Here is a 19,571-nt window from a genome sequence, read left to right as displayed (position 1 = left end):
AACAGTCAGGAATGCAAAAGTCAACATTTAAGAACTGATTCAAGGGGAATTGTGAAATTTTTCTGTGCTTTATTTTCAAGTCAAAACATTGCCAAGAAGTACACAAGAGCTTATTTAAACAGCTTTATTAAGGTGCATTAGGTGAGGTGAAACTTCATGAGTGTGTGATTCTTTTCAAAGCAGCTTGGACAGGCTTTTTCAGGAAGGTCTCGTTTAACATCAGGCAACTGTGCAGGGAGTGTTTGTGTGCAGCAGTCACCTGGAAAAACACATAAAACATTTGTAGAAAGATTACATACTCTTACTATTTCATCCACTGTTCAGCCATTGTGCACAAAACAAATTTAAGAACCTACATAACTGCTATATTTGGTGAGGACTGTGAGCATCATTTTTGCAAACTTCACAGACTTTGTGAATTGAGGACCCTGGCTGACGAGCTGTTCAATGAACTGTGTGAAGAGTTCGTCACTCAAGTCAGGCTGAGAAAGAAAGAAAGAAACAACAGTCAACTCAATAACAGTGAATATTATGACTAAGTGGTCTTACAACATTTTTCCCAGGAATAAACATTTAGATTACCTTGGAGTCCAGCAAGCTGTGAATAATAGAGAGCACAGCCTCACTCCACTCTATTCTGAATGTCATTCTGAAGAGAAAAAGGTAATAGATTGCATCAACAGACAACTAATAACCATATGAGTTTATTATTATTTTGTGCTTCTTTGATACATAAACATAATTTGAATTATCATACTGGAGCACCAGCAGTCTGTAATGTGAATCCAGGCAACCCTCTATCAGTCTGTTCAGCAGCTCAGCTTGTGGATTTCCTGAAAACAAAACAAAGTTCAAAATACAGAATCAATTCAGGTTAGAGGGGAGGAACGAGGTCATGGCTCAGCTTTCAAAACATCATAGCATCTGAACATGTTTACATGGACTTGAACAAGGACACTGAATCCATGCCAGCTCCAGGAATGCTGCTCTGTAACTAACTAATTGACCTCCCCTGATACAGGCAATGTTAAAAGGGACAGTTCAACCCAAAATCTGAATACTAGAGATGCACCGATTGCTATTTTCTTGGCTGATTCGAAGTTCCAATTTTTAAAGTCTCACCTGCCGATTATGATTTTGGCCGATTACGATTAGCATACACAAACATTTTTGTAACCCTTTTTCATGACTTATTTTTTTGGTACTTTCAGTACCACAAGCCAAGTGCTATCTTGTTCCATTAAATTCAAGAGAAGGCAGATATCTCTACAGCTGATACATTTGAATCTTGACAAATGATCAAACAATCAACTGTAGATGGATAAATAGCACTACAGGTAAGAGAACAATATGTACCTTTTATTTTGTGTTGAGTTGTCCCTTTAATAAATGACAACCCTTTTCTCACCTATGTTCTTGTCCTCTAGAACTGGTCCGATTAGAGCGTGGCACATGGGTCTGGGCCAGCGTCCACATAGCGATGTCACTGCAGTGACCAGACATCTGGAGGCCGGCTCCAACAGGGACAGCACCTGCAGGTAGAGTAAAATGATATCCTGTCAGCATCAAACACAGTGACACATGTTGCACAATTTGCATGTTCAGTGATGTACCTTCTTTAGCAGAAGGCTCCGGATGAATGTTGTTGCTGTGCTGTAGCTGAGGTCAGAGGAGGGAGCCAAAATACTGCTGCACAGTTTAGGCAGATGTTGCTCCAGTAAGTCAGGCAAACACAGCATGCTGCATAACACCTCCACCTAAACATGAGAGTAAGAGATGTGGGATTAGTCTTTTAAGAGACAATCAGCTAACAAATGTATTACAGGAGTGGTGCAGAAGCTTTCTGATTGATCAAAAGGCCTTTTCTCAACCCACTGTGACGTTACCCATTGGTTTGTGGACGACCGTTTTGAAGCCTCAACTTTGGCATTATGGTCGTCGCCATCTTGTTTTTTGGAGCAAGACGTGGTCATATTTGGATGAAAGGGGGGAGCTGTGGAGGATCCTGCTTGAATTTAACTGAGAACGCGAGGACATGCCATGGTAGCAACTTGTCAATTGTAAGGTAGCCACGCCCTAAAGCATACACTGCTTATCTGAGTCTATTTTACTCTAAATGGGACCATAATTTTCTAAATGAACACCACGCTGTGTTGAAGGAGACTTTAAACTAAAAAGTCAGACCATAAAATAATTAGGAAGTTGTTAACTGAGGTAATACATCAAGTGAGAAGTAGGGTCATTTTTTTATAAGCTTACATACAAAACTTATTTTTGAAACCAGTGGAGTTGCCCCCTGCTGGTCATTAGAAAGAATGCAGTTTTAAAGCGGCTGTAGCTCAGTGGGTAGAGCAGGTGACCAGTGACCCGAAGGTCGCTGGTTCAAACCCCGGCTCCCCTGGGCGGAACTGAGCTACATGCCGAAGTATCCTTGAGCAAGATACTGAACCCCAAAACTGCTCCTGCCGCGCAGTTGGCACCTTGTGTGGCAGCCTCTGCCGTCAGAGGGCCCTGCGATGAGCTGGCGACTCATCCAGGGATATACCCTGGCCTCCGCCCTATGTGAACTGGATTTGGCCCCAGTAACCCGCAACCCGCAATCCCCTGAAAGGGGCGATAAAGCGGCAACATCTCCGCGACCCTCACGGAAAAGCGGTAGATAATGAACTGAACTGAACAGTTTTAAAGCACTCTACTACACTACAGTAGTTTGTCCGCTTTATCTCTCATATTAAAGTGATTATTGAGTGACACTTATGTTAAACATTTGGTGAGATAGTGACACAATGTATCATCTAATATTTATGTTTCTACATATAGATTACTGGGGTGGATAAATACAGTAAAACTTCACAGTAAACTCATAGAGAAGTATAAGTACAGGGGTAAAAATTAAGCTATAACATTTTTAGTACATACTTGGCCGGGATCACACTCGTTAAGCACTTTGAACACATCCATGGAGCTCTGGTCCCACTGCAAACACATAATAATAATCATTATAGTAATACCAAATGTCACTCTTAGTCTGTGCTAGAAGAAAGAAAACATGTCTTCTTACCTCTGTCTGGCTTTCCAGTAATTCTTTTATTTGAAGAACAGAAGCCTAAATAAACACAAAAATAGACCAAATTTCATGTATGTTTTATAAATATAATGGTCCGAGTAGTGCACTTGATTTGATCACTGTTGAAAATTGCTATCCAATCCTCATTTGAAAATTCTGCTCTTTAATGAAAAGAAACCAAATTGGTTGAATTGTGAAAATGGATGATACGTTTGAGCACTAACAGGACAGATAAAGCTCCTTTCTACCTTTATATGTTCAGGCAGGACATCACAGGGACTGTCTGATGATGGCTGCAATTCTTCAGCAGGCATCTCTGCAGGAGCATCGCTTTCTAAACTTCCTGATATCTCGTCTTTCGCACTCTGCTGTTCAGCATCGAGACACTCACTACCATAGATATCCATCTTTATCCGTTTACTCTGCTGTCGTGGTTCCTCGCCATCTAACTCCTGAGTGACAAAGCTGCTCTTCCTTTTCCTTTGTGTCCCTGGCTCTGATGAACCACTCTGAGATCCAGATTCTACTCCTTGACCGCTGAAGCACTTTGCCCATCCTCCAGTCTCATCAACACCAACTAAACGCTGTGACAGCTCCTTCAGTCTCTGGCTGCACAGTGGAGTGTGCAGAGGTTCCTCACTTTGGGCACCCAGGTTTCTTTGCAGCTGTCTAACCAGAGCAGAGGCCCAGGGGCTTGGATGTGGGTCCTGGCTGAGGCATTTGAGCAGATGGAGGACAGCCGTCCGAGGAAGTACTGGGTAGACCAGATGGATGAAGGACAGCAGGTTTTGTTTGAATAATGGTGGAAAAAGGCACACCAGGGGTTTACTAGAATAGGTGAGGAAAAAAACAGGTGTGAGGCATATTCACAGATATCTAATGCAGATGTCAACTTAATGGTAACTTAATTTAGCACTTTAATGGGCCTTAGCTGAAGATTATCGTTTTGTGGAGTTTGGTGCACACCTCCTCTAATCTTTACTTTTTGTGAAACATCGGCTTATTTGTAAGCAATTACTTCATTGACCCCAATTATACACTGTATTTTGCAAGGGTTCCTAAACCAAAAAGATTGGGGACTAAAGGTTCACTCTTATATTACACTTTTAGTAATTTTTAAATGGGTAATCTTGATGTTGAGAGTAAAAAGCACACTTAGGCACAAATTCACCACTGATTACTGTCATGAAACAATGGCACAAAGTCATCACCATTTTATTTGCTAATGATGACACGTGACATGACAGTAAGTGGTGAACTTGCCTTTAGAAACCGTTCAGTGTGCTAGCGTTACTGTCGCTATGGTAACGTTTACCTGTAGAACAAACGTCTCTGCTTGTACCAAGTTAGGTCCAAATCAATGTTACATTCATTACACGAAAGCCTAATGCAGTGCACTTTTACTTACACCGTTACTGGCTGGGCTTCAGTATCTGGACAGGTGATCTCGTCCCTGCACAGCGAGTCTATGAAGTTAGACAGCGACACTCCAGGGTTGGCCCGCTGCTGCCTGTGGAAGACGCCCAGAGCTCTGTGGGCACCGGAGACTCCACACAGAAGCGACCGGACCAGTAGCTTCGACTGTCCGTCGAACCGACTCAGAGACATCCCAGCGTCCATACATCAGCTGGAGTTTCACCATGGACCTACAACTAGTTTTACACTCACCCGCCAGTTTTGTTGACATTTCTTCTTCTCGAGTTTAATTTGACCACGTGTACTCTATGCCGCCACCTAGTGGTGAACGCCACAAGTTATTATAGAGACAAAGATAAAGCCTCTGCATAGCGTGTTCCAGCCTCTCATATCTGATATAATCTGACCGACTGCAAAAGTGTCAATAAAGAGCACAACACCTTTTTGATGAGGCAAAGTGTGAAGCAATGTTTTATTTTTTTGTGTTCAAGTACAACTTGTTTAAAAGAAATAAAATCTTAACATTTCATGTTCTTGCCAAAACGAGAAGGGTGTCATGACTATGATTTTAAGGCAGGTATAGTCAGCAGTAGACACAAGCAAGAAGAGGGTCCAGAATACTTTTTTATCTATAGATAATTAAAACTAACACTCACACAACACTTTAAAAATGGCAAAATGGTGCAAACTGCAAGGACAGAAGTCAGAATCGAAAATTAACAATCTGCAACGTGTTTGAAGTCCTATGGAAACAGGACGGCAACATAAATCCTAACTAGAAGGCCACAGATTAACCCCAAAATGATTACAGAACAAGATTTGTCCCAGACAGGGATGCTTACATCTAGAGCAGGGGCAACAAACCATGTTGCTGTTGAAGAGCAGAGTATACACATTCTCCAAACAGAGACTGTAGCAGGTGCTTTCACAGGTTAGTTCCTCTGGTTGAAGGAGTACGGGCCAGTAAAACTGTCTGCGGCAGTCCGACTAAAAATCTGGGCACACTTAGCTCTCCATGGTGCATGGTTGATACCCCTGTTCATGGCTACTCAAGATGATGCTTCAATAGAAATCCAAGGAGGACAGACAGGTCAAAACACATTAATGTGTTCTTCAGGGGACAATTTTACAATTACGACCCCATTCAGTGGTTTCAGGCACTGACAAAAAATGAAAAGCTCAGAAACCATAGTCCCCAGATAGAAACAAACGAAAGTCAAAGTCTTCATCGTCGTCATCATCGTCGTCATCGTCATCACCGAGAAGTGTCATCGCTATAAGTAGACTAACCAGATCTACGCCATCATAGTCGTCTATATCTTCTGTTTGAAACTGCTGAGCAAAAGACGAAATATGAAGAGTAAAACACATTCTCATGCATGTCAATGGTGGTGAGAACTTAATATCATACTAGGATGATATTTACCGGAAATGTCCTGTGACGTTCACGTTTGTCATGCCGATAAAGGCACTCTGATTTGAAGGGGCAGCATCTGTATCGTGCATAATAACTGCAACTTTTCTTACTAGAATCACATGGACGAGAAATAACAGGAGGGGAAATTCAGTTGCATGTGTTCATTTCTGAAACAAAATCAGAAGAACTCAGCAGTTCACTTTAATCAACTTTGCATTTAAAAAAAGACCCAAAGACCCTGTCACCCAGTATTTCATGGGAAATTGAATACAATATTCAAAAATGACGTTTTCATTGGTGCATAATCACCTGACATTAAGAACTGTGGCGCAAACAAAAATAATAAATATAAAAACATTCAAAGCGGTACTCTTATCTGTACTATCATATCAGTGAACATTCATGAGATGGCTGGGCGAGAGCTGAGAAGTTAGTTTGGAGTGGCTAGTCCAGCATAAAGAAGCATGTATGACTACAATCCATGTACAGTACATACATACATACATACATACCAAGTGAGTACAAAACAAGGGTATACTTCACTTCGTAGCCATTTTTAAACTATGCCCAGGAAGGACAAAAATTATTTCAGTATATAGTATAGTACATAATAGGGTCATACCTGAATTTTTCCTTGAAGGCAGCAATTACACTCTCCTTGGCTTGTCCTTCAACCCAGTATTTGTTAGGCACATAAAAGGCGGACCTCACTCTGCACTGCGGGCAGCTCCTGAACGATAATCATTAGACAGTGATTTCAAATCTTTTATGGTGTGTTGTCAGATGCAGGTAAATATTCCGATATAACTGAAACCTACTTTACAGCGTCCAGCCCGAGGTCTTTTGTTTTCCTCCAGGTCATGATGCATTCTAAACAGAAGGAGTGATTGCAGTTTGGCAAGATTCCAAAAACCCGCTGTCGTGGATCCGGCTTTTCATAAACCTTGTCCATGCAGATTCCACAGGTCACAGTTTTACTCTGGAGGAAGGCCTCCATGTCATCTACCTTCCCCTGGGTATTAGAGGCGGCGGCAGCAGCACCACCATCTTCTGTCACCTCATTAGAGGAAGTTTCCTGGACACAGAAAAAGTGCAATCAGTATAAACCTCCTGGGTTCAACTGTGTCTAAATGCCTTAAAATGCCTTGCATAAAAGATCCCACTTTAATTTAAATCAAACCTGCTCATTTCTTCCATCACGAGACTGGGCCACTTCTGCGCTCTGGGCCGATTCCCAAGAAGCAGTGAGATGAGAGTCTGTGTCTGCAAAGACAAAGTAAGTAAAGTACGGAGAAATGCTGACCAAAGTCAGTTTCACCAATTAAAGAATCTGATACCTTGTGATTGTTCCTCAGCGATATCCGCTGCACGACGCCCAACGTTGTGTTGATGATTTGAGACATTAACCACAAACTCTGATCTCCTAGACATCACCTCAGCCTGCAGAAGAGCAGGCTCCGACCCTCTTCTTCGGTCAGGCAGGGCATACTCCACACTGGAGGAGGAGACAGTAGGTACTGAACTTCTTCTACCTGCAACAGCTGCACCGGCTTCAGGTTGAAGGACATGGAGATACCTGGTGGTGGAAAATAAAGAACGAGCTAAAAGGAAATTGTGCGTTTTGTCATCCCCTTTCACTAAGTTACACACAAAAAGAAAATTGGCTTACCTGCAGCGTTCACCATACCAACATCCACCTTTCTGAAAGTACCTACATATTTGGGCTGAGGGTATAGTTGTCCATTCATGGCGATAATTACACCTCGGGCCCAATCTGCACGAGCCATTTATGAAACGCCTGTAAAGAAAAAGGGGAAAGCAGTCATTTTCTACCATGTTGTTTGACCAGAGCTTTCTTTTGGAGAAACCCTTGAGTCAAGTCACAAGTTTTCCTAAGCCATAATTCCAAGCCAATCATGTCTCTGAATGGTAACTGCACATTTAAAAAGCTGTGTTAAAAGGTGTTTAGATAACTTCGCCACTGCCTGGCCTTTTCAGTGTGTGTGCATAATATTCATACATTTTAAGAAGGGATGAGATGATAAAAGATATCACAGACCACAATAAAAAAGACTTGCACTGATCGTGGTGAATTTCTAATATCGGGATAATCATAAATCAAGATAATCGTGAATATCTTCACATGAATGACCAGAAAAAGCTGGCATACGTTCCTGTATTGGTTTCCTGACTTCTTTTGAACTGTGCAATTCTGTCACCATGACTGAAGTCAAGGCTTTCCCCGTAAAAACAAGTCAAATCGGATGCCTGCCAATACTACAGATTTTAAAACTTCAGAATGACGGGAAATGAGGTTACCACCATTTATTTATCCTTTATAATTATAATAATTACTATAAGTTAGTTAGTTTTAGTGCAATTTAGTTTTTATTTTAAAAAGTTTTAAAGGATATTTTGATGAACATTGGGATACTATTGTGAATCGCAATTATGTTGGACAGGGTAATTATGATTAAAGTGAATCTATGTTTTCTTGTTCCTGGATTTTAACCAGATAAAAGCCTGAAACTTTTGCTTTGAAGTCCTAGTCAGTCAAGTCTCTCAGCACTGAAGTCCAAGTCAAGGGTCAAGCTTTAATTGTATGTCAAAATCTAGGGTCAGAAGTAATAGTAAGAGAGGCACTGTACGTTACTAAAAATGACATGGAAAACCTGGCAACAATATACAGAAATAGTTAAAATGTAGTGTTCCCACACAGTCGTAGGTCCTTCAACAGCTCATCGGTTGTGTCTACATGCTGTCTCAAACCAGGTCTTCAGCTCCTGCAACAAGTGATCACCCGTCAAGAACTTAGCTAGCTAAGTTTGTTAGCCATGTCGAGACTTTCTTTTTAAATTACTGTAGAGATTCACATTGAATGTGACACAGAGGGCAAAAGGCCTATAGTTGCCGTTAACTAATTTAACGCTAAACAACAGTTTTGGCTAACTTGATGCATTTAAACGCTCAGTCCTTCCTTAATACACATCCTCCCATTTATTCATATGGTTCTTCACGCTTAAACTTTTCAGAAAAGTCAAACATCCACAACAACAACAAAAAAAAAAAAAATCAACTTCGTCTTAAATGGTTTAAAACGAAGACGTGTTTTCGCTACAACGTCGTACTTGAATGCAGCACATTGGTGGCACAGACTAACGTATAACTTAATAACGTTCTTCAGCACCAAAGCCTCTATTTTCCGACATTTTGTCCGTTTCGGAGGCTTAACAAGCACCCAGCTACCGCTTACCTACAGATACTTCCACTATGAGCCGAGTCCATCCTCCGTGTGTTTTGAGTACGCCGCCGAGCACCCTCCATCTCACTATCTAAATAGATGACAGCCGGTTCCTGTCGCCAATTAACTTCGCCACCAGCCAATAGAAACGTGACGTTGACGTACGTACGTAACGTTTCCCAATTTCTCATTTACCATCCCACGAGTCTGAACCCTCCCAAAGTTTAATTATGGTGCACCACTGGTCAAAAGTTTGGGGAAGTTTTTCAAGAAAATCACATTATTTAAAATTACATTATCATCAAATTGATCAGAAATATAGTCTATACATTATTAATGTGGTAATTGTAATTACTTGCAGGAAATGGCTGATTTTTATTCTACATATCTACATACAAGTACAAAGGACCATTTTCAGCAACCATCACTCCTGTGGTCAAATGGCATATTGTGTTAGCTAATCCAAATTTGTTGTGTTAAAAGACTATTTGATCATTAGAAAACCCCTGTGTAATTACGTTTAAAGGTTAACTCCACTAATTTGACACCACATTAAAGTACATTTATAGGTCTTTGGAAATACAACTGCATATGTGAAAATATGCCTTTCGTGGCTTCAGAGGAAGGTCTATGTAATTTGATAAATCGCCTCCAGTGATGTCAGTGGCTAAGTTGCATCATGGGTAATGTAGGCAGCAGGTTTTGACAAGCAGTCCTGTAAACTGTTGAACTCATTATGGACAGTTTAAAAACAACTGATCAAGATCAATACAGCAGAACAAGAGATATTTTTATTCCATGCACTCTTCTTCCATGATAAAAACCTATATTACCCACAATGCAACTTTAACACTGAGTGACATCACTGGAGGCAATTCATGAGCTTACACACAGCTTCCTCTGGAGTCACAAAAAGCTCTATACTTTTTCACATATACAGTAATACTTCAATGTGGAAGTAGTGGAGATATCCATTATAAATTGAAGAGAAATATAACTGGCCTTTCTCGGGCTAGTTGAGTATCTGGAGCATCAGCATTTGTGGATTGATTATCGTCTGGTCAGGAATAAAAGAACTACTCTTGTTCTGAGAAATGAAGGTTATTTCATGTGAGAAATTGCCAAGATACTTAAGGTTTCATAAACAGTGTGTGTACTACTACCTACAAAGAACAGCCCAAACTGCCTCTAACCAGAAAAGAAAGAGAAGTGGTCGGTCCCAGTGCACAACTGAGCAATAGAACAAGTACACTACTCAAACTTAGTTAGGGATATTGGGATATTTTAGTGTTTCACTTGATTGTTTACTCTGACATGTCTGAATTTTTATTTTGTGAATATTCTTGATCCCCAGAAATAATGCATCACATTTCGTTTGACTTTTATTGCATATCCATACACATGCATATGCGCACCCATATCCCAATATCCCCAATCAATTTTGAGTAGTGTATATTGAAATAAGTGTATATTGACACCTCACAGGTCCTTAACTGGCTGCTTCATTAAATTGTACCCACAAAACACCAGTCTCAACAGTTGACGGTGACTTCAGGATGCTGGCCCTCCAGGCAGAGTAGCAAAGAAACAGCCAAATCTGAGACTGACCATTAAAAGGAAAAGGTTAAGATGGGCAAAAGAGCACAGACATTGGATAGAGGAAGACTGGAAATAAGTTTTATGGACTAGTGAATCTTAGTCTGAGGTGCCTGGATCAGACAGAAGAACATTTGTGAGATGCAGAACAAACGGAAAGATGCTTGAGGAGTTAAGGGTTAAAGGGCTCTTGAATAGGGAAGGCTATCACTGCCTCTTGCAACACCATGCCCTACCCTGTGGACAGTGCTTGATTGGAGCCAACTTCAACCTACAACAGTATAATGACCCAAAGCAAACCTCCAAACTTTGCAAGAACTATTTATGGAAGAAGCAGTCAGCTGGTATTGTCTATAACGAAGCGGCCAGTGCAGTCACCATATCTCAACCATATTGACCTGTTGTGGGAGCAGCCTGACAGTATTGTACATAAAAAATGCCCATAAAGCCAACCTGACCTGTGGGAGTTCCTTCACGAAGAGTGCAGTGAAATCTCTTCAGGTTACCTCGACAAACTGATTGCTAGATTGCCAAAAGTCTGCAAGGCTTTAATTACTGCAAATGGTGGATTCTTTGACAAAAGCAAAGTCTGAAGGACAATATTATTATTTCAAGTAAAATCATTTCTAACCTTGTCAATATCCATTTGCCAACTATTTTGATAAATTTATGTGAGTTTTCATGGAAAACATGACATTTTTTTGGGTGACACCAAACTTTTGAGCAGAAGTGAAAAGGTTAATAAACTGCATACGAGTATGAGACATATGATCTGCTGAATGATAAAAAATTGAGAAAAATCAGTGTTAATATTTCTAATAAAGTTTATAAGTGAGATGTAACTAAACTAGATCTGCAGATAGGTTACATGGGACTATAAGGATGAAATTATTTCAAGTCTTAACATGTTGTTTGTGAACAAATATGTCAATCCATCACTTACACAGGCATAGAGGTAGCTTACATCATCTTTTTTTGGTGTACTTTCTTGTTTTATCCATCCACACCCTCTTGCTATGTTGGCACACCGCACATCAGCCAATACTATCAAATTTGTACCAATAGCAGGAAATTAAGGCAAAAATAATGTCAGCGACTGGATGAGACAGTGGAATAATGTCACAGATGATACATTAGAGGTAGATAGGGATCAAGACAGAATAAGAGCACAAGAGGAGACTTCTGAAGGTGGACTGTGTGCACCACAAACCGAAGTCCATTCAGAAGAAGTACAGTGAAAAAAAGAGATCCTACAGAATATGAGGGGGGAAGTAGTTGGTAACTTATGAATCCTGGCTACAGTATTGTAAGGCTTTTACACTTGTGCCTTTCCTTATAAGACAAATCAGACAGTACACAAAAAGGGTAGAAATCTCGGACCGTGGTTATATCTCGGGTCAATACAGAAATATGATACCAGATGCTGGATGTTAACTTCTAATCATCAATTTTCCCAATGACATTGTGGAACAGTATGCTGGTTTCATGTAAATCCTGCTAAGGCGTAAAATCCAAATTCCTCATCAAGGAACAGTATGTTGGTATGCTTGATGATATATTTGGTACAACCTAAATAGGCAGGCATGTAATAGGAAAAAGAACAGATATACTTAATACATAAAACAAGATGATAATTCATGTTTTGCCCTTACAAATATGATCAACAATTACAAATAATTAGTAACAGAATTACAAAGAATAAACTAAGAAAAACCTTTAAAATGGCAAGTTTGCGATAATTTGCATGTCAGAATAAAGAAAAAGAAAACAAAAAACATGCGGTCCCTTGTACTTCAATGGGTCATGTGTTTAGTGTCAGCTTCAGAAACATAATCTGTGCATCATAGTCCATTAGTTACCACTCGGGTAGATGGCTTTAAGACAAAACCTATAGAACTTGGATCTCCACATTTATTGACAAATGGAAACGGTATTGCACAGACAAGCTGCTTTGAGAGAGCTCTACACTGCTGGAGCCAGCCCAGTTTGTGTTCTTGAAACCAAATGGCAAAGTAGTGATCATTGATGATGATGATGATGACGATGATGATAATGATGTAAACAAAAACCGATTTGTGCATCTTCAGCTCTACCAAAAAGTCTGAAAACAATCACTCTACCAAAGACATTGGCATCATAAGAAACTCTTGCACAGTACAAACGGCGGCTTTTTTTCTACTTCAGCTATGCCACTGGTGTAAGAACGTGAAATGCTTTCCCCTTCACACGTGAGGAGAAGCGCTCTCTCTTGACGCTGCTCTGGGGTCAGTTTTGCTATTAGAATGTAATAAGAGCAGCCTTGGTGAGAAAACATATCATTCTCTCTGTTAAGTTACCGTTGTGGGAAACTAGGACTTGCAGCAAATGATTCCAGATGCTCATCTCTCTCTCACACACTCTCACACACCACACACACACACACATTACTGTGCTGAGGGTAATGCTGACATTGAGAAGACTTTGCTGATTGTGTTAGCCCTACCACGTGACTCTGCCTCATCTGCACATGTTAAAAATCCATGCCCGTACGTGGAACAGTGCTTGTACTGAATGCAGTGTATTATTATAAATGTAAATTGAGTCTGTAACAGTATTGCTAAAAGCAGTCTGTGCTGGAGGAAACTAATACATGTCTTTGTAGATCTCCTGTAGTAGAGGGTGGAGCGAGGTCTCCGACTCAGTCTTTTTGATCTTTTGGACTAGGTGAACGTTCTCGGTAACCAGTTGACGGAGGTCGGCCATCTTCTGCAGCAGCTTGGGGAAGAGGTAGACTGAGTCAGAGTGGTTTGCTTGTAGGTGGAGGTCCAGTGCCTGGAGGATGCTGTCCTGACTCTGCTCCACCTGCTTCACGTTCATTAGCCCAGGACGATCTGGGAGAACAAGGAAACAAGCAACAACACCTTATGATGAGTCATGATTTGAGATTCTGCGGGGTTCACCAAGTTCAACTTTTTAATGCCGATTAGAAATGGCCTCGCATTGTCAGACCTATATCCACAGGTGTATGTCAGCGCTGGAGAAAGGTCTGGCTGCACCAATTCTCATTCTGGCATAGGAGAAAAAATGCTCTGGCTTGTTTGCATGTCTTTACACAAGAATGCAGCGATGGTGCCCCTGCAAAATAAAACGGCTAAATCCCCACAATAATAGGTAATAGGATAATAGGCGCCTAATGACAGGCTTTATACCAACGGTCTTCATCCAGTAAGTCAGACTACAGTTTAACACAATCATACGTACCAGGGTATAAAAGTGTGATGGAAAACCAGTAGGGATGATATGGCCTATAATTATTTATTATGATATCACATTTTGTCAGTATTTACCAGCAGTGTTTAACAATCATTTATTTTTGGAGAAACTGAATTCAATGCTTTTTTAGGGCTCGAACAGACAAGGCACGACCTTTTTGTGCTGAAGCGTACAATTTTGAAGAAAAGCCAAGTGGAGACATTTTTTTAAATGTTTCTATGCAACCACCAAATCGCCTGTCCTTAGCACAACTGTGATTTTAGTTAGCTAGAAGTAGTTAGCAGGTAGTTAGCCACACTGTGAATGCACAACATCTACATAAAAGAGCTCTGGTAACAATTGAGGGTGCAAGGTTTTTCCCAAATATTATGCTAGACACAGGGAAACGAAGATCCGTGAAAAATATCACAGAAAGTACCAGCTGCTGGTACTTTCTGAAAGAGCTTCGCTTTAATTAGTTTAAAGTCAGTTCAAAGCCTAATATCAAATGGTGTCAGGTGCTTTTCTCAAAGTTGAAGTTTTGTCATCTTGAGGTGTTCAGAGGGCTTCTGCCAAAAAGCGAGATGCTCTGTGCATCTCAAATGCGGGAAGCGCAGAACAAAATACTGCCCAGAGAAAACAACCGGAAAAAGACACCTCTCACTACAAAAACGGCATCCTGCCTGATACGACAAAGACTTCTCAAGACCTGCAGATAACCTGAAAATAACAAAATAAATAAATAAATATGACATTCTTTATACTTCTGTAGAAAACCCTTCAGTCTCACCTCCACAGAGAATGATGGCAGCAACAAACAGGGCCAGGTCGCTGTCATCCAGCTCCAGAGCATTGAACTTGACCGCAAACTCAAACTTGGGCTCCATGATTTCACTGAAGGGCTTTCTTAAGCTGCGCAGGAACTCCCTGGTCACAAAGCCTTTACCATTGGCGACCAACAGACCATCTTTGTTCATGAGAGAGGGCAGCATGGCAAAAATAGCCTCGTGCACGCCATACTTCAGCAAAGTCACCTGCAGAAAGCACACAGACAAGTGTACAATAATCTGAAAAAGCAAAACACATATCATCTTGCTGTGCAGCACACTGAGTAGACAGTGACTCACCTGGTCATTGAGGAAGAGGTCCACAAACCCTGGAATGCACTTGGCGAACTCGGTGAGCTCTCGCACGGTCTCAACCGTGGTGCATTGGCAGCGATAGAAAACATGGACCCCAATCTCCTTGGTCAGGGGTGCACCTGGGACTAACTGGCTCCATACTAAACCGCTTTCTGCTTTCCAGAGTGTGTCCACATCGTAGATCACAAACGGCTAAATGGAGGAGAAATATAAAATAAATATATAAATTTCACATGAATTACCATCTATAATTTCAAAGACACAGAAACAAAATATTTCTATAATGACATTTTTGAATCATAAGGCATTGAGGAACAGGTACTTTGCGATACTCTAACATAGTTTCTAATGATATTAAATAATAAACTATGTTTTAACTTCCGAACAAGACAAAATTTTAAGCCATTCTAAAAGTGGACCATACCGAGGTGCTGCTGGTTTTGCCCATCAGGATGCTGCGGGCCCTCTTCTTGGTCATACTGAGGTTCTTCAGGTAGGCTGTGTTGACTTGTTTGGCCAAGGTCTTCAGGTCTGAGCCACCTGGTTTGCCGACGTTCAGCTCCTCTGCAAGCAGGCCTGCCACAAGTTTCTTCCTCTCCGCCTCAGGCATGCGTCCATATCGGATCGCTAAGAAAACACACACACATGCTGGTCTTATTTTGAGTGGACATTTCAGGAGTAAACCCCTTCGTTGGGTTCTGATTCTTGATTTTGTTTTTTGGAACAGGTTCTAAGTTAGCAAAATACACACTTTTGTAAATAAAAAAACATTAAATACAGAGGTTTCAAAAGAGATTAGAAGGGAATTGAAAAATATGAGCAGTTTGTTACTCACATTAGATTTAATAAAATTCTTCTCAGCTAAATCCTAATCAGTAACTTTTCCTCTCACCATCATGGGACATTCCCAAAGACAGGCACTTCTGGAAGCGACAATATTGGCACTTGTTACGATTCTTCTTCTGAATCTTGCAGGAACGCTCACAGCGATCATATTCCAGTTTCATCCGCACGGTTCGCCGGAAAAAGCCCTGAATGAGAAACAATGCAACCGGCTCAGTGACTCATATTGGACAGCAAATTTGTAATTTTATATAGCCATCCTGCTGTGAAAGACACACTGTATTCATTACCTTGCACCCCTCACAGGCATGCACACCATAGTGGAAGCCAGAGGCCTTGTCCCCACAGACCTTACACTCCACACTGATCCCAGCCCCCGTGGTATCTTCTCGGCCAAGACGCAGCTGTTCTGAAAGCGAGGGTGAGGACGTGTGCGACAGGTCTGCAAAAAAAAAAAGCATTAATATTAAGGCTCATCAATTATCAAGCGAGTCACGAGATTTTGAAAAAAAAATCTTACCTGTGTAGCTGGTTGCTGCACTGCTGTTCTGCTTATTATTCTCCTCCGGACTCTCCTTCTCTTTTTTGGCTTGGTCCCCTTTCAGGCCTTTAGAGGCAGGAACCACCTCCTTCTCCTCCTTGTCCTCCTCATCCTCAGTTTCCCTCGCCTTTAACTCTTGCACGTCCGTCAGCTCTGACACACTTGTCCCCCCGCAGCTGTCTGATCCTCCAGACTCTCCTTCTGGTGGGGTCCACCTGACATCGGCTGTGTCCTGGGGTGATTTGGGCTTGCAGTAGCCGTTCACCCTGTCGTGCTGCTCTGTAGCAGTTTCCTGAAACCATTCCATGGTTCCTGTTGAAGCTGACTCAGCGGCTCCCCTCCTGTCACGTTGCCATCATAGCCCCACTATTGAAGAATTAAATACTTTGTTTAAATAAGCAATATTAAACCAGCAATGTGGATTACATACAGTGCAAGAATGGCCAGCAGATCGCTATCAACTGGCCTCAGAAGTCCACAAATCCTCTACTTTGCAATTAGATCCAGCATGTGAGTGGTTAACAGTCCCACAAGTCCAGTGACCTAGCCAAACTGAGTGTAAAGCTTATCATAACACACTGCAGAGCCAAAATGCTCCCCTAAAAGTCCCTTTTTATGCAAGCACACTAGTAAAAATGCATATACAGTATTTAACTTTAGGTCTTCTTTATATAGTCACTTGTAATTGAAATGAGAGCATGTACTAATCTTTGACAGAGTATTTATTAAGGTGTCCTTTCCCCAAGTCAGTCCATTACTACCGGTTGTGTTTGACCAGCCAGAGAATGTCCTTGATAGTAATAGGCTTATGACATGATATACGCATGCTGTGTAGGCATGCCTGGATTACTCACAAGGCAAGTGGAACAGACAAGCAGGGGGCCCAGCCACTGAGAGCCCTGAAGACGGTCTTACAACATCTTACTAAAAGAGTGATGTGCATTAAATCCTCTATCATGGTATATGTCATTGTATAACCTGATGTCAATCTCGTAATATGACAATTATCCGACTGTGCAATACTCACAACAGGACAACTTCTGTGCAATATTTCAACTCATCCAGTTTGTTTAAATTGTATCTGTGCAATATTCTGCTGTTGTTTGTAGCATTTATTTATACTGTTAACCTTTGTCAATTATGACGTATTGCAATAAAACTCAATATCATCTACACTATAGTTACAGTGTAGTACCAGCAACGTATCTATACAGCTTTATTTCCAGTATTATTGCCATTTCTATAGGTATAGAAAGTTGTCACATATTAATTTTTTACATTTAATTCTATATTTTTGTACTTTACATATTTTATTCTTGCTCTTATGTCGTATTGTCTTTCACTATTTATATCTTATTTACATCTATATTGTGATATTTCTATTCTGATGAAGCAACTGCAACATACCTTATCTCCCCCTCAGGATCACGATTAAAATAACCGTTCAGGCACATCGGTTTATGCCAAATGCAGCAAACTGCACAACCAACAGATTAGGACAAGCTTCATTACACTGATGCAACAATTACATAAAAATCTAATATAGCCATAAAGCGGTCCCATTCATTGATTAACAACATGCTCACAGTGGTTGGGTACACCCAGAGGTGTTAAGGCGGCAGCTAGTATGGCATCTCTGTTGCAAACATGTTTTCATAGCTCACCCCTGCTAACTATGTTCCAATCAGAGCGTGTGTTTATGTCCCGAAAGTCTAAATTAAAAACAAACAAAAGCCCTGTTTTTATCAACACACGGGGTCAACAACTCATCATTCCTTAGCCAGCCACAGTTTTTGCTCTGGCATTAATCTGTCCTAAACATTTCAGCCTGTTCTCCTCTATCTGAAAAAGTAAACTTTGTCTCTACTGGAGCTGGGAGACATCTGTATTATTGTTTGCCTCAGATCCATGGTAGGGTGCACAGTGTACTTGGTGGGTGCTTTTAAGGGGACAGGGTGCATGCACTATGTACACACTGAGCAGTGTTGATCGCTGGTGGGGGCGGTAGAGGAGAGGGCTGTTCAGGGTGGGGGTTACATATTTGCCCCGCGGCCCCCTAGTGGATTAATCCGTCCATGTATGTAGCTAACTGTGCCCTGACAAACATACAACACAGCGTCTGCTTAATGAAGATGTATTAATGTTTTCTGCCATTACATGATGGTCCACAAACTGGAAAAAGTCTGAACTTAGTTTCCAAAACGTTTCATGGGGGAAAAACATCAGAGATGAAGCAGAACTGTTAGGACTTGTCGTTAAAGCCAACCTGTCACACTGGTTCTCGGAAATATCTGCTAATATCCCTGTGAATTGTATGAGTCACTGACAGGACTGTAACTGGGTAAAAAAATACAAGAGATGAAAGGAAAGCTCGGTTATAAACACTGCTGCCTTTTAACTTAGAGTGAAAACAATATTGTGGGGAAAAATGAGCCTGTCTTCGGCCGTCGAAGAGTGCTAGCTAACTTAGCTAGTTAGCTACTAACCTTGAATGTTGACTGAGTACTACTACTAGCCGTTAGCGTGTCTGACCCACATTCCCGTGTGTGCCTTAAAATAACGTTAGCCGACTTGCCAAGTTAGCTTACCTCTCCCGATAGTGCTGCTGGTTGGGAAGATGTTTACCCCGCGAGAAACTGCCGAGAGGATAAAATAAGCAAGTGTCGAAGAGAGCACCGAGTCCCGCACACGATCGATCGGCTGTTGACAAGTCGTTTGAAGTCACCAGCAGGAGTTAGCTAGCAGCGGGAGCTAACGTCAGACTGCTAACATAAACTTAGACTGGTACAGGCCTTCATGTAGTCAGCAAGCGAGCTGACGAACAGCGCAGCCAGGGAGAAAAGAAAAGCGGTTTGGACACTTTTGTTCGTCGCTACCATATCACATGCAGATAAGCATAGTTAACTGATAATCCCTCCCCGACTCTCTCCTTGTTGTTCATAGCTGTGCTTTGCTTTGCTTTGCTTTGCTTCACTCCCCCCTCCTCCTCCTCCTCCATCGTCACATGCCAGTACATAGCACTCCCCCCCCCCCCCTCACACAACATCCATCAAGGTCTCTGTTAACTCTAATGTGCA

At 41.4% G+C, this 19,571-nt stretch overlaps 3 protein-coding genes across 5 annotated transcripts; all 3 read right to left on the bottom strand.

Annotated features, from left to right (window-relative positions):
* Positions 1 to 46: 46 nt before the first annotated feature.
* Positions 47 to 4,675, bottom strand: fance (FA complementation group E). The gene is made up of 10 exons (XM_073469777.1): positions 4,476 to 4,675; positions 3,316 to 3,895; positions 3,062 to 3,106; positions 2,920 to 2,976; positions 1,614 to 1,757; positions 1,409 to 1,532; positions 758 to 833; positions 583 to 649; positions 357 to 482; positions 47 to 259 (listed from the first exon to the last, which is right to left on the bottom strand). Exons 1-10 carry the CDS (start codon positions 4,673 to 4,675, stop codon positions 155 to 157), a joined length of 1,524 nt encoding a protein of 507 aa, XP_073325878.1. The 3' UTR covers positions 47 to 154.
* A 249-nt stretch (positions 4,676 to 4,924) lies between these two features.
* On the bottom strand, positions 4,925 to 9,260 carry mkrn4 (makorin, ring finger protein, 4). Of its 2 annotated transcripts, none has more exons than XM_073469523.1 (8): positions 9,154 to 9,260; positions 7,570 to 7,698; positions 7,238 to 7,476; positions 7,081 to 7,163; positions 6,719 to 6,975; positions 6,523 to 6,630; positions 5,910 to 6,009; positions 4,925 to 5,818 (listed from the first exon to the last, which is right to left on the bottom strand). In XM_073469523.1, the coding sequence occupies exons 1-8, from the start codon at positions 9,222 to 9,224 to the stop codon at positions 5,663 to 5,665; spliced, it is 1,143 nt and encodes a 380-aa protein (XP_073325624.1). In that variant the 5' UTR covers positions 9,225 to 9,260; the 3' UTR covers positions 4,925 to 5,662. The 2 variants fall into 2 exon arrangements, with proteins under 2 accessions (XP_073325624.1, XP_073325625.1); XM_073469524.1 differs by having other exon boundaries at positions 4,925 to 5,815.
* Positions 9,261 to 11,543: 2,283 nt separating this feature from the next.
* On the bottom strand, positions 11,544 to 19,451 carry ppardb (peroxisome proliferator-activated receptor delta b). 2 transcript variants are annotated; one of them, XM_073470164.1, is made up of 8 exons: positions 19,083 to 19,451; positions 16,474 to 16,860; positions 16,244 to 16,395; positions 16,003 to 16,141; positions 15,535 to 15,737; positions 15,096 to 15,302; positions 14,759 to 15,002; positions 11,544 to 13,607 (listed from the first exon to the last, which is right to left on the bottom strand). In XM_073470164.1, the coding sequence occupies exons 2-8, from the start codon at positions 16,799 to 16,801 to the stop codon at positions 13,360 to 13,362; spliced, it is 1,521 nt and encodes a 506-aa protein (XP_073326265.1). In that variant the 5' UTR covers positions 16,802 to 16,860; positions 19,083 to 19,451; the 3' UTR covers positions 11,544 to 13,359. The 2 variants fall into 2 exon arrangements, with proteins under 2 accessions (XP_073326265.1, XP_073326266.1); XM_073470165.1 differs by lacking the exon at positions 19,083 to 19,451 and adding an exon at positions 17,902 to 18,011.
* Positions 19,452 to 19,571: the final 120 nt, after the last annotated feature.

The sequence above is a fragment of the Pagrus major genome, chromosome 7, assembly GCF_040436345.1.
Source record: "Pagrus major chromosome 7, Pma_NU_1.0".
NCBI classification, from domain to species: Eukaryota; Metazoa; Chordata; class Actinopteri; order Spariformes; family Sparidae; genus Pagrus; species Pagrus major.
The sequence above is the reverse complement of the archived record's forward strand: the minus strand, read 5'-3'. Positions and strand labels throughout refer to the sequence as shown.